Source organism: Orcinus orca, chromosome 15 (assembly GCF_937001465.1).
Source record: "Orcinus orca chromosome 15, mOrcOrc1.1, whole genome shotgun sequence".
Lineage (NCBI taxonomy): Eukaryota > Metazoa > Chordata > Mammalia > Artiodactyla > Delphinidae > Orcinus > Orcinus orca.
In genome coordinates, this window is record NC_064573.1 from 81,770,692 (window position 1) to 81,785,228 (window position 14,537).

Here is a 14,537-nt window from a genome sequence, read left to right on the forward strand (position 1 = left end):
CCCACCCCTCCAGGCGGTCACAAAGCACTGAGCTGATCTCCCTGTGCTATGCGTGAGCCAGTGGTTTTGTAGAATGCTGCCTCTGTCTTGTTTCTCTGATATTTCCTCATCTGTATGATCAGGTTATGCATTTTGGGAGGAATTTTTTCTCCATTTTGCAAATGACAAAAATTGATGTCCAAAGAGGATGTTTTCGAGCCTGGAAATCTGGCTCAGAGCCTAGACACTCAAAAAATCTTAAGTAGACTGATTCTGGCTTTGCTTAAGAAATCGGAAGATCCAGCAGCAGCATTACTGGGCCCGCCTTCTTGCAGAGCAACAATGAACAGGAGCTGAGTTGCAGCTACCTCTTACCCAGGAGATGTATTTGCCACAGTCCCCACCACTCCCTATTGTATGACACCAGCCCAGCTTCATATGTTACTCACCTGGCCCCAGAGGGCATTTGTGTTTGACAGCTCATTCTGTCCCATAAACCTGATACAGAAAGTGGTTTTATAAAAACACAAGTGCTCTGGCTGAAGTGAGAGTTGGTTGTGGGAAAGTGTGGCCTTAAGCTTTTGTCCTTCTGTGCAGACTTGGACATGGACACAGCAGCTTGGTGGGCTGAGTGGAGGAGGGGGCCCCCTTTATCCTACTGCAGCTTGCCTCTGTCCTGCATGATATACACCAGGACCCACCCCTCCCCTGTCCCCAGAAGGCCCTCTGACTGGGACCGAGTAGGGTGGGGCAGGTGCCCCTGTGTGAAAATCTCCACTGCTCGCCAGAGAAAACCTAGGCATCTTTCATCCTTCCCCTAAGATACCCACCTCCCTGCTTCTGCAGAGACCTGGGTAGATAATACATTCATAGGTTCCAAACACAGCAGTGAAAAATTGCTGTCCCTCCCCTGTTCCCAGGTTCCCAATTCTCCCCAGAGACAACCATTGTTGCCAGTTTATTTTGTTCCCATCTAGACATTTTATACATAAACAAGTACACATCCTACCTTTTCTGAAAAAATGGTAGTTTTCTATACGTACCGCCACTGTTCTCACCTTAAGAGCAGACAGGCCTAAGTTTAAGCACAGTCACTTTCTAGTTTGGTGACTTGTGAGCCTCCCTGAACCTCAGTTTCCTCCTCTAAAATGACACGAATAATAGCAGGACACCTCATAGGTTGTTGAAGGGTCATGGGAGAGCACCCGTGTAAAGCTGTCAGTGCTGGGCCTAGCACTGAGTGGCTCTGTGGTTGGTTATGTGTCCAGAGGCAGCCAGGCTCAGCTTCCCGGCTTCAGAGGTACCGACTGAGAACGATGCCATGGGTCGGGCCACCTGCTTGGCATTTAGATGGCAGAGAGAACGTCAGTATCAGTGAACGCTTTACTATATGCCGGGTACTTGCTGAGGGCTTTATGAACATTGTGGTATTTCAGGGTTATTTCATGGTATTATACCGTTGAAGTTGGGTTGAATAATTCTTCTGTAGAGTGTTTACATCATAACATGTTTAGCAGGATCACAACCTCTACCCACTGGGTGCCAGTAGAATTCTTCCCTGCCAGCTGTGACAACCAAAAATGTCTCCAGACTTTGCCAGATGTTCCCGGGGAAGGAAGGGGGACAAAACCACCCTCCCTCGGGTTAGAACCACACCTTATTTCATTCTCCAGTAACCACAATAACCCCTGGTGGTAAGTACTGTTATTGTCCCATATTAGAGGAAAGGAAACTTGAAGAACAGAGAGGTTGGGTGACATACACAAGAACACACAGCTAGTAAGTCAGTGCTGGGATTCACACTCAAGGAGTCACTGCAGAACTCCTGTTCCTACCCATTATGTAAGAGTTCCTCTTATCTTGCAGGAATGTTGTCTAGAATTATACAAAGCCCTTCCCAGAAATCTGCTTTACAACTAATCTTAGTACGTGTTATTTGTTATTTTTACGTCTGCTAGAAAATCCTCAAAACACCTCTGTGAGATATCTGAAGTCCCATTGTACAGATGGGGCAACTGAGGTCACTTACTTAGGATCACAAAGCCAGTAAGTCAGAGGTTCTCTGCCCCAGCTGCAGAGAGTCAGCTGGGTAGCTTTTTGAAGGCCCAGGCCTCACCCCAGACAGATGAGAATCTCTGGGCATGGGATCCAGACATTCCTAGCTTTTAAATCTCCCACAGGATTCCAAGGTTGGGAGCCCCTGTGTTAGGCTGAGAAGCCAGGTCACGTTTTAATGCCAAATCTTAGTGACCAATGTAACCAGATGCAGACTCTATCTTCTCGGAATATCTCAGAGATCAGAGACCTGGAGGCATCTACCCCTTTCTGCCCCAAGGTAAATTCATGCAACCCATGGGGACCCCTCTTCTCTACCTGAAACCCCTCCTGAGGCTCCCTCGCACCCCGGCCACCCACCACAGGCCCCGGGCTCACGCTGCCAGGCTCTCCTTTATTCTGGGGTGCTCAGGGATGGGGTCCAAGAATAAAGGCGTCCCCAAGGCCAGCTGGGGAGAGGAGCACTGGCCTCCTACTGGTCAGGAATGATCCAGTGCTGGGAGGAGCAAAGTGCCTTCGGAGGGTGCCGAGCGTGTGCCTAAGTCCCCCTTTGCTCTACCAGTGGGAGCTGCACCGGTCCGAGCAGTTGGGTGACTCCGGTTTGAATTCCTCCTGAAGCGCCGGTGTTCTTTCTGCAGGGGCAAGCTGGGTGGGGTGGGCGGAGCTGGTGTCTCCAAGATGCTGTATCAATGCTCTCCCCTCGACCCCACTTATTACCAACACCAGGAGGGGTAGCACTGAACAAGGGCCCACAAGACAGATAGGCAAGTGGAGGCCCAGGGCCCTCCAGGGCGAGCAGACCACCTGACTCCAATCCGATTAAGCCCAGGGTGCAAATGGGAGGATTTGGCAGGACTTCTGCAGGGAAAAGAGTTTTGAAGGGGAGGAAGCAAAAACGACCAGCAGGACTGCGGGAGGCAAGAAACCCACCCTCTCTGGTCAAGCCCCTGAGCCCCTAGGCCAGAGGAGACCCCAGGAGCTGCCCGGACCACATCAGAGGGTGGCAGGTGTGCCCGCATCTCACCTGGCATCAATCTCCTTCTTCCTGTGTCTTCTTGAACGTGGCCAAAGCTTCCGCCAACACGTCATCAGGATCTAGAATTTTGACCTGGAGGGAAGCAGCAGGGGTTGGTTTGGGGAGCATGGAAGCCCCAGGCTGCCAGCCTTTGGGGCGCTCCCTGCTTTGGGGGGGTACTGCCAGCCTCCCTGGGGTCGCCCTGACTGAAAACAAAACCTTGTCTGTTTCCTGGCCGGGCTGGGCTCGGACAGGCTGGGTGTGGCTGTGGGTGCTGTTTTGTCTCTCCCTGGGCTGCATGTGGCCCCAGGATCCGGGAGAGCTTCCCACCTCAGGAATGGGGAACTGGGTGGGCTTGGGGGCCTCATCACGGCCACAGTCAATCATTGTGCCACACTTGGCTATGTTGTCGACCCAGAGGCCTTCGAACAGCTGACCATGGTCCAGGTGGAAGAAGCGCCCCCACCCATTCTTCATGCCTCTCTGCCAGTTGCCTTCGTAGCGGTTCCCGTTCTCTGGGGGAAAGAACAGGGAGTCAGGGGTCTTGGCCCACAAAACCAGGCCAGACTACATATACCCGGGCTGGACCCTTGCCACTGCCGGGCCAGACATCATGCCAACCAGAAAGCCATAGAGCCCTGGGGTGTGAGCGACTTCCGGTTTCAGACCTGGTTCACATCTCACCTCCACTACCTCCCGGAACTTAGATGAGCACCATAGTTTCCTAGCTGTAAAAAACATAGCGAATAATGCTGACAGGCAATGTTCTTCCTGCACTTACTCTGTGCCTGGTTCCATGCTGTTTCTGACCTCACTTCTCACAAAAACAGTTCTGTGAAAGATGAAGGATTCCATTTTATACATGGAACTTGAAAAGCTCCAGGAATTTGACTGATTTGCACAAGGTCACAGAACTAGGAAGTGGCAGAGGCAGGGTTTCAAACCAAATCCTGTTCATATCAGGAGCCCCGGCTCTTAGTCGGGAATCAATTCCACTTCCCACTGGATCTCGGTGGTGGTGGTGTAAAAATAATAATAATAAAGCCAACATGTCTCAGCTCAGACACTTACCAGCCGTGTGACCTTGAGCAAGTCACTGAACCATTTTGTCTCATTTCCTCATTTGTAAAACGGGGACAAGAGTAGCTCCTCACTCATAAAATTATTCTGAAGATTAAATGAGTCCATACACAGACAGGACTTAGAAGAGTATTGGATGAACTCTAGGTCAGAGGTCAGCAAACTTTTTCTGCAAAGGGGCAGATAGTGTTTTTGGCATCGCGGGCCATAGGGTCTCTGCTGCACATGGTCAACTCTGCCATTGCAGCACAAAAGCAGCCCGTGGGGACTTCCCTCGTGGCACAGTGGTTGGGAATCCGCCTGCCAGTGCAGGGGACACGGATTGGAGCCCTGGTCCGGGAGGATCCCACATGCCGCGGAGCAACTAAGCCCGTGCGCCACAACTACTGAGCCTGCGCTCTAGAGCCCACGCGCCCACGTGCCTAGAGCCCGTGCTCCACAGCAAGAGAGGCCACCGCAATGAGAAGCCTGCGCACTGCAACAGGGAGTAGCCCCCGCTCGCCGCAGCTGGAGAAAGCCTGCGTGCAGCAACGAGGACCCAACGCAGCCAAAATTAAATTTTAAAAAATAAATTTATATTTAAAAAGACCCAACGCAGCCAAAAATAAAGTTAATAAATTAATTTGAAAAAAAAAAGCAGCCTGTGGACAATACATAACTGAACGAGCACATCTGTGTGCCAATAAAACTTTATTTACAAAACACGTGTTGGGCTGGATTTGGCCAATAGTTTGCTGAGCTCACACAAGGATGTACTGATTCTGAGCACTTACTATTCCGTGTCATGCTCAGCATTTTACAAATATAAACCTCATTTAACCTTCACAATAACTCTAGTTAAGCTTTATTTTTTCCTTACTTTACAGTTGAGAAAAATGAAGCAGAGAGAGTGTAAAGAAATTAATTGCCCAAGGTCCCACAACTAGTAAGAGCTTGAGCTAGAATTTGAACCCAGGCTGGCCGGCTCCAGAGTCCAAGCCTTAGAAACGGTGCACTTAGAGCTCCTTCACTGTGCGGGCCACAGAAGGTGCTCACTGAAAGCAGGCTATTACTACTAGGAGATGCACACTGAAATCAGGCACGGAGGCGGATGCACGGGGGATTGAGAATGACAGAGTGGCTACCCTTAACCCTCCCCAGCTGCCCAATGCCTTGGTTTAGTCAAATCTCTTTGCAGGGACTTCCCTGGTGGCACAGTGGTTAAGAATCCGCCTGCCAGTGCAGGGGACACGGGTTCGAGCCTTGGTCTGGGAAGATCCCACATGCCATGGAGCCCGTGTGCCACAACTACTGAGCCTGCGCACCACAACTACTGAAGCCTGCGTGCTTAGAGCCTGTGCTCTGCAACAAGAGAAGCCACCGCAATAAGAAGCCCATGCACTGCAAGTAGACCCTGCTCGCCGCAACCAGAGAAAGCCTGCTCGCAGCAACGAAAACCCAACACAGCCAAAAAAAAAAATCTCTTTGGAAGTTGGAATCTTGAGTTTTCAGGAGACTGGGCTCTGGTTTGTGTCCTCACCAAGAATATCTACTTACTACATGGCAGGCACTGGGGAAACAGTGGGGAAAAAAACAGACACATTCCCAGTCCTTCTGCAGGCTCACAGTCTGGAGGGGCAATGATACTAGCTTTATCGACAGCCTACTACGTGCTAGGCCCTGTTCTAAGCACTTTACACAGACTCCCTCATCTAATCCTCCCCATAGCCCTATGAAGTGGGTACTGCCATTATTCCCATTTTACAGGAGAGGAAACTGAGGCACAGAGATGCAAAGTAGTTCGCCCAAGATTATACACCTAGTTCTAAGAAGGAAAGGAAGCAAGTGCTGAGAAGAATGTGCTTTAGGTGGAACGAACAAATGCAAAGATCTGGGGGAATCTTCTTTTTTTTTTTTTAATATTTATTTATTTGGCTGCACCAGGTCTTAGTTGTGTCACATGGGATCTTTGTTGCTGCCTGCGGGATCTTCCTTGCGGCATGCAGGATGTTTTAGTTGCAGCATGCGGGAATTTTTTTTTTTTTTTTTTTTAAGTCGTGGCATGTGAACTCTTACTTGCAGCATGTGGGATCTAGTTCCCTGACCAGGGATCAAACCCAGGCCCCCTGCACTGGGAGCGTGGAGTCTTAGCTACTGGACCACCAGGGAAGTCCCTGTGGGAATCTTCTTTCTATTCCAGGAAGAGGGAACAGCAGTGCAAGGGCCCTGAGGCAGAAAGTGGGAGGAATTGAAAGAAAGTTAGTATGGCCAAAAAGAAGGGAGTCCAGGGGAAGAGGGGAGGTGAAACTGGAGTGGTGAGCAGGGCCAGATCATGCTGGGCCCCACAGACCACAGTCAGGCCTCTGAACTGAGTCTGAGGGCAATAGGGAGCTATGGAAAGGTTGAAAGCAAGGCAGTGACAAGGTCCACTTTATGAAAAGCTGGCTCTGTTTGCTTTGTAGAGAATGGATTAAGTCCTGATACAAATGCGAGCTTCTCAGAACTCTTTCCTCTGACTGGGAATGTTCTTCCCCAGCGCAATACATATCCCGCTTCCTTCTCCTCCTTCCATTCTCCATTCAAACAACACCTCTTCAGGGAGGCGGTCTCTGACCGTAAGCCAATCTAAACAGCCCTGACCCCAACTCCTTTGTCATTCTCCAACACGTCTTCCTGTTTTCAAGGGCAATTCCTTAGCACTTCCGACCTCAGAACAGACTGCATAACCTTGAGCAAACGACTTTACCTCTCTGTGCCTTTGTTCATTTGTAAAGTGCGGATGATGAGAGCACCTATCATAGGATTGCATTGTGGATTAAATGAGCTCAGGGCTGTGTAAGTGTAGGCTATGATTATTACGACCATAAGACAATGTCTTAATTGTTTATATTTATTGTTAGGCTCCCCTTTTAGAGTATAAACTTCCTGAGGGCAAGGACCGGGTCCTGTCATTCAGCTTAACCCAGTCGGGACAGGTCTATGCGGGGACTTGGCCTGATGGGGCGTGGCCATGAGGGGCCCAGAGGAATGTGACTTGAGGGCGTGGCCGGGTGGGCGTGATCAACAGGCCATTTGGGGTGGGGCTAAGCACTCACTCAGGCGTAACATGCCCTCCCCTTCCGGCTTGTCGTTGCACCACTGGCCCTCGTAGATGTCTCCGTTGCTGTAGTACATGCGGCCCCAACCGCTGCGCTGGTTGCCACACCAGTCACCCTCGTAATACTCCTTGGGTCCGAAAAACTGGATCCCATAGCCCTGAAAGCACGAAGGTGTCCTTGTTCACGACGTCCCACACCACTATGAACTCCCACCATCCTCCCTGGCACCCAAGCCACACACCTGGGCTTCTCCCCTGCTTCCTCCCCCAGCCCTACATCCAAGCTGACGGTCGTGTATCGAAAAATCTTCCAGGCCGTCCATTCTCCTCTATGCCTTCCTGCAGCCCACCATCATTTCATCCCTTCTCACTGGTCTACCTCCTCCACTCTCCCGTGCTTCCCTGACCCCATGCATCTGCCATACAGGTCCTAGGAGGATCTTTACGTTGTCTATCCGATCACATTTGCCGCGTCTCCCCAACTCTGATTTGACCCTATTAAAAGTTGCAGATGCCTGACAATCAGATCAAAGCTACGGACTTTCTCCCCAGAAAAATGGACATAAGCACTTATCATGCAGCCGCAGAGAATCACCACAAACTCCCCGCAGATCACACCTGAAGAGGTTGGGTTATGCAGCCCAAGTCTACTCTTCAACATCCTCATCCCCTACATAACCTTCAAGGCCTCACTCCCACCCCTGTGGGCAGACACACCTTGCTGTTTATTATATCCTTCCTTTTGGTATTTCCTCTTCTCCTTTTTTACTCCCTAACTCCTTGCATCTTACAGTGTCACCTTCTACAGGAAGCCTGCCCTGAATTCTCAATGAACTGCCTCTGGACTTTCTGTAAAAACCTCTATCCTAGCACCATATTATATGTAAAATACTTATTTTGGGAGCTTTATCCCCACTGGCCAATAAACATTTTGAGAGTAGAGATCATGAAATGCTGGGCTCTACAACTTGCCAGTGGTGTGACCCCAAGCAAGGCACTTCACCTTCTGCGCCTTTCTGAGCTTCTTTCCTCATCAGTAAAACGGGAATAATAATAATGATGGTGATGTTGTTGTTGTTGTTGATGTGAGAGTTTACAATATATCATGTTCCAGGGTTACGGTAGCTGTTGTTCCATAGCAATACTGTATTATTATCTGTCTCCACGACCTATGGTGAGGATTCAGGTGTTGATGGGTTGGGGGCATGCCTCTGGCTGGTTTCTATCCCTCAAGACCTTCCTTTCTTGGCCAAGGGTGTGGCCTCTGCTTTCTTTCTTGCTCCCACTCTTCCAAACCCCCGCTGCCACCTCTTATCCAGTCCCAACAGAAGGGGGGTTCTCAGAAAGGGATGCCAGGGGAAAAGAAAGCCAGGAAATGAGTGGGGAGGTTGGGAGGAGACTTTGGCCCCTCACAGCCTGGCTGGCTTCTTGTAGCCACAGGGTTTCATGGGCTCCTCCCTGGGCCCTCTCCTCTTGCTTCCTGTTTCCTGGGTTTTGTTCTGAGAAGCCTTGATGTTCCCCCACCCCTTCCTTCTCCCACCCACACAGCAACCCTGTTCTCCTCCCCTAGATCCCCCCACCCTTTTCTCCCAGGCCTCTCTGACTGCTCCCCTCCCCCCCACACACAGCCTGCTTTCAGCCTGGCCCACACCCCAGGGCATGATGGGAACCACTCACACATTTCTTATCGCCTTTCCACCAGCCTGAGTAGACTCTCCTGTACTTTCCGGTCTCTTGGTCAGAAAGGCTGAGGGTGCCATAGCCATCTCTCTTCCCAAATTTCCAGTCCCCCTCATAGATGGCTCCGTTCTTCCTCCAGACCTGTGTTCCTTTCCCTAGGGACACAAAGATGAGCCAACATGGTAGACAGGGCCTTTATGGGGCTGGGGATGCCGGGAGGCAGGTGCTGTGTCTGCTGGGCCTCAGGGGCCCCTAGACTGGACAATTCTCAAGAACTGGGTCAGGGTCTGTGCCCGGTCTCCAGACCCCCAGCACCCAGGAAAACCCCCCAAAAGTTCTATTTCTACAGCCCTTTGCCCTGAAGCCAAACTGACATAGCAGACCCCAAGTAGAAATCTGCCTCTTCAGTGTTTCAGCTTCGTCTTTTCTTAAATTTTAATTTTTATTTATTTATTTTTGGTTGCATTGGGTCTTCGTTGCTGCGCGCGGGCTTTCTCTAGTTGTGGTGAATGGGGGCTACTCTTCGTTGTGGTGTGCAGGCTTCTCATTGCAGTGGCTTCTCTTGTTGCGGAGCACGGGCTCTAGGCGCACAGGCTTCAGTACTTGTAGCACACGGGCTCAGTAGTTGTGGCGCGCAGGCTCAGTAGTTGTGGCGCATGGGCTTAGTTGCTCCGTGGCATGTGGGATCTTCCTGGCCCAGGGCTTGAACCCGTGTCCCCTGCATTGGCAGGTGGATTCTTAACCATTGTGCCACCAGGGAAGTCCCAAGCTTCATCTTTTAATAATACTGAATGGATACACCAGATGGTCAGGATTTTTAGAAAATGTTCTGCATATCTCTTCAGTTCTCCTGAACACACATGGAAACCCATCTCCTACTACTCCAACCCCTCTGTGTCCTCCACTCCCGTTTTCCATTCTGCCCTCCAACCACTGTGGTTTCCATGCTGTTCTTGGGACCCACCTGTTATGCTTTTGCCTCAGGGCTTTTGTACCTGCTTCTCCTTTAGCCTGGAAAATTCTTCCCTCTATATTTGCTCACTCCCTACCTCCTGCAAGTCTTTGCTGAAATCTCATTTTCTCAATGAGGCCTACCCTGACCATCCCGTTTAAAATGATTCCCTATAAGCTTCTTTTAATCCCTTACCCTGTTCTGTTTTTTTCTATATCACTTCTCAGCTCTAGACATAATAGATAATTCACTTATTTATCATTTATTGTCTATTGTCTCTCTCTTCCAGGAGAATGTACGCTCCACAAGAGCACAGACTGGTCTGTTCTGTTCACTGCTCTATATCCAGCACGGAAGAACAGTGTCTGGCATGTTGTAGGTGACCAATATTTGTTGAACAAAGAGATGAATACAATATTTGCGGAGTACCTATGCACGCCAACTCATGTCTTGGTCCTTGGTAGCTCAGGAACAAATCCAACATTGTCCCTGTGAGCTTTTTGATCTAGTGCAAGTAACTTAACTCTCTGGGCCTCAGGTTCCTCATCTGCAAAATGGGGATAAGAGTATCTCATGGGGTTGTTCTGTTCACTAAATTCATTAATATATGTACAACACTTAGGACAATGCCTGCAAATAGAAAAGATGATATCAATGATTTTTGCCCTTGAGGTGGGGTCCAGTCACATCTCAGGGGATGAAGGGTTGTTTACATCTGTTCTTCTTCTAGTTTATTTCCTTTGGGGACACAGCCCTCCCTCTCAGTCCTTCAGGTTTGCATGGGGCTGACTTCTCCTCCTGGCAAGCCTAGCCAATCAGTGTATTCTATCCACCCAGGCCTCTGTGACTGGTTCAGTGAAGGGCATGTGACCAAGTTGGTCCAATGAGACTGTTTGTCTCCCAGATGAAGGCAGAACTTACCAAGGCCTAAGAGGCCCTATACGATTGGCCCTCTTAACCTGCCCCTTTCTCCCCTCCTTCTCTGTGTTCCAGCCCACTGGCTTCCAGTCCTTCCTTGAACAAGAGGTAATAGTGAAAAACACCCCCCCATCTCTGATTCCACTATCTAGAAGACATGCTCCCCCCTGCCTGGCTAATCATTTGCATCCTCTGGGCTCGGCTCAAACATGTTCTCATGGCTCCTTTCGTGGCTTCTCTCTGGTCCCCTTTACATCCTGATGATACCACTTTTAGCTGTGTGGCCTTGAGTAAGTCACTTCCTCTCTCTGAGCCCCAGTTTCCTCATCTGTAAAATGGGACATTACCTACTGTGCAGGTTGTCAGTGAGACAGGAAGGACCCTGAGTGTTGGGATTCTTCCAGATGCCCGGTATAGGGCCTGGCACAGACTAGGAGCACAATGAGTATTAGTGGAGTGAGTGGTCTGGGTAACCACTGGGGCCACCCTATCCTTGCCCTGAATGACGGCTCTCTTGACTGCTTCCAGCCTGCTTATACTACAGCAACCCACTTCAGCGTGGTCGAAAGGTGAGTCAAGAGAGGGGGCATTGGACCTGGGTTTTCTGACAGATCTGCTTTCTGCAGCCCCAGCCCCATCAGCTCTATGCCTCCAGGGTCTGAGGGGAGGCAGGACTCACACGAGAGGACTCAGAGGGCCACGCCAGCCCACAAGGTCATATCACAGGTAGGGCAGCCAAGTCCAGAGAATGGGAAATGACTTACCCAAAGTCACACAGCTACTCAGTAATAGAGCCAGGCTCAGAACTTCAGGGTCCTGACACCAAGTCCAGGGCTCTGTCCACACCACAGGCTGCCCACAAGGATTGAAACATGCAGGCAGACATCTTTAACCGCACATAGAGCTCCAAGCAGCTGCTTAAACCCTGGCCTTTAAGTCAGTGCTGAGGGTGGGTGTTGTGTTACACACTGGGTGAGGTCAACTTTGGGGGCCTTCTTGGACAAGGAAGCTCTAAGTAGTGATCCCTGCCATGGTCAACCCTCCGAGAACACTCCAGAAGTTCCCTTCTGCACAGACTCTTGGCTAAATACTTGATAGATGTCATCTCTTAACAGATAGGTATTATTCCCATTTTACAGATGGGGAGACTGGGGCTCGGAGTAGTGTAGTAGATCTCTCAAGGTCATAGTTACTGGAGCTGAGATTCTGACCAAGCTTTATGGGCTCAAGCACTTAACGCAGGAAGGCAGGAGAGAAGAATGGTTAAGAGCAGAGAATCTGGAATTGCAAGACTGGACTGAGAAGCCATAACACCTCTTTTGAATAAAAACTTATTTTTTTTTTCAGGGCTTAGTTTGTATCACAAAGAGCCCCGTACTTCCTGCTAGTTAAACTGAGCCCAGCCCAGTTAAAGTCAGAGCCCCAGCCACTTGGGGTGGGGGGTGGAAGTATACGGGGTGGGGGGGGTAGGGGGTGGGGGATAGCGGGTGTCCTCCCTTGCCCCCTACTGGTTTGAAGGGCTGAATTTGAAGACCAGAATCCCAGTTGCAAGCTGCTTTCTGGGGGCCACCTTTTCCTCCTGCTAGCCAGCCCCATGCTTAGCCCAGGTGTCAGAGGTAGAGAATGAGCTGGTGTCCTGAGAGTCCCAGCTGAGGCTGTGGCTGGTGCCTAAAGACTGCTCTGTCCCCTACTGTGTCCCCTTTGCTCAGCTGAAGCCAGGGCCGAGTTGGGTTCCAGAACCCCAGCAGGAGGAGGCCCCTGATTGGTCCAAGTCAGCATTCACTCCTCAGAGATACATGTTGTATCCCCAGTGAGCTATGCAAGCTGCTTCCTTGGCCCCGGTTGCCCACCATGGCCCAGACCCCATACTCACCACCTGAGCCCCCGAAGGTCCCCCACTTACCGTGTTTCATGTTATCCTTCCACTTGCCCACATAGTGATCGCCATTGACAGCGAACACCTGGTGCCTCAGTCCGTTCTTCTGGGCCTTCCGGTCCCATGCTTTCCACAGGGGCTCCGACTTCGGCGGGCACTTGGAGATAGGCATGGTGGCTGCTTCTGTGGGCCAGGGGGTGCTGGCAAAGGGTTAGGGACATCAGGGGCTCAGTTTGCCGTAAGTAATGCCAGGATCCTGGGGCTTCCCAGGGAGACACCTGTCTGAGGTCAAGTGGGACGAGTCACGTGTGTTCTGAGTCCCCAGGGCAGATGAGCAGCCCTTGAGGAGTTTTCGTTTGTGCTGGACTGACCCCCCTGGGAGGCTCTCTCTTCCCTTGCCTCTCCAGGGGCCCCTTGGGGCGGGGGATCTGATGGCACAATTGCTTGGGATGGGAACCCAGGGAAACCAACAGGGCAGAGGGGTTTGTGATGACATCAGCAAGAAGCTGCCCCGGGGGAGAGGGTGAAAGTCACATATTTAATAACCAGTATGACCAACCAGCGTGGATGCGGGCCTGGAGCCCTCAGTCGTGAACACTACAACCCACTCTGGGGAGTTGGGGCCTAGCCAGGCCACTCTGTCTGGGCTGGCAGACAGCCGTGATGACACAGCCCACAGGGGCACCCCCGCTACCGCCACTGGCTCAACACCCAACACTTTAGCCCCCTGGGTCCCGCCCCCTATGCCTGGTGGACAGGATGGTAGAAAAGCCTAGGGGCTGGCTTGTCAGGGGTTTGTGAGCTGTCAGGAGAGCCCCTCAACTAAAGAGACTGCCTCTTGGGAGACCCCCTGTACCGGTTTGCCCGGGACTGAGGGGCTTCCTAGGACATTGGACTTTCAGTGCTAAAGCTGGAACAGTCCCAGGCACACCAGGATGGTTGATCACCCTCTGCCTCTGCCCTCTGCCCTCTGCCCTCTGCCTAGGTACTCTTCCTGTCTGCCTGGTTAGGTTTTTTTCATCAGACCAGGGCTCTCCTCCCCACCCTGCCTGGTGGGGTTTGGGTCTCTCTCCAGACTGGGAGCCCCCCATCTATGCTCTTCATGTCCCCAGTGCAGACATTCATGTCTGTGTTTCTCTCCGGGGGACTTGTGCAAGGTGACAAAGATGGTCTCCAAATCTGGAGATCTCTGTTTCCCCTCAGCAGGTACCATCTATCCTGCTCCATAGATGGGAAATACACACACACACACACTCAAGCAGTGCTAGCAGCCAAGGATGGGGGTGGAGGAGTGGAGGGATGGGGGAATGAGGGGATGGGGGTGGGGGACTAGAGTGAACTATTTAACCATCAGCAGGCAGAAGTCTTTTTTGTTTTTGTTTGCCGCACCGCGTTGGCCTGCGGAATCTTAGTTCCCCCGCCAGGGATAGAACCCAGGCCCCCGGCAGTGGAAGCACGAAGTCCTAACCACTGGACTGCCAGGGAATTCCCAGGCAGAGGTATTGACCAATGAGAATGACCTCGGGGCTGAGCAGGTTTCAGGAGATCTTGGTGTCCCAAGCATCCACCCACCCAGGACCAGCATCACAGGTGTGCAACCTGAACAGTTGCACAGGGCCTGGTCCTTAGAGGGGCGTGTACTTGGTCTCGGCTCTGTCGCTGTTTTGAAATTCTTAATACTGTATGAGCTACTGCCTCACATTTTCATTTTGCATTGGGCCCTGCTTATCAAGGAGTTCCCTGTAGGGCCACAGCAGGGGCCTCGGTGATTCTGACTAAGCTGGCCAACTGTACTGGCTAGTTCGTATTTTGACAATCATGCCTAGGAATTGGGAAAGTCACTCCAGGCAAGGAAGACAGCCAGGGTGAAAACTGGGCAGAGGGAAACAGTCTCAGGTCCTAAATT

General features: G+C 51.2%; 1 protein-coding gene across 2 annotated transcripts; it reads right to left on the reverse strand.

The window, feature by feature from the left end:
* Positions 1 to 545: 545 nt before the first annotated feature.
* On the reverse strand, positions 546 to 13,001 carry MORN3 (MORN repeat containing 3). Of its 2 annotated transcripts, none has more exons than XM_049697842.1 (6): positions 12,659 to 13,001; positions 8,883 to 9,040; positions 7,204 to 7,363; positions 3,380 to 3,564; positions 3,059 to 3,142; positions 546 to 2,666 (listed from the first exon to the last, which is right to left on the reverse strand). In XM_049697842.1, exons 1-5 carry the CDS (start codon positions 12,801 to 12,803, stop codon positions 3,065 to 3,067), a joined length of 726 nt encoding a protein of 241 aa, XP_049553799.1. In that variant the 5' UTR covers positions 12,804 to 13,001; the 3' UTR covers positions 546 to 2,666; positions 3,059 to 3,064. The 2 variants fall into 2 exon arrangements, with proteins under 2 accessions (XP_049553799.1, XP_033296817.1); XM_033440926.2 differs by having other exon boundaries at positions 546 to 2,679; positions 12,659 to 12,929.
* Between the last annotated feature and the right edge of the window lie 1,536 nt (positions 13,002 to 14,537).

Excerpts from the sequence above, each read along its gene's own strand:
- MORN3 (XM_049697842.1), bottom strand. The coding sequence starts at position 12,803 with ATGCCTATCTCCAAGTGCCCGCCGAAGTCGGAGCCCCTGTGGAAAGCA. Across the intron at positions 9,041-12,658 it reads GAAGGATAACATGAAACACG|GGAAAGGAACACAGGTCTGG; the intron begins GTAAGTGGGGGA and ends TTGTGTCCCTAG. Across the intron at positions 3,143-3,379 it reads CCCAGTTCCCCATTCCTGAG|GTCAAAATTCTAGATCCTGA; the intron begins GTGGGAAGCTCT and ends GCTTCCCTCCAG.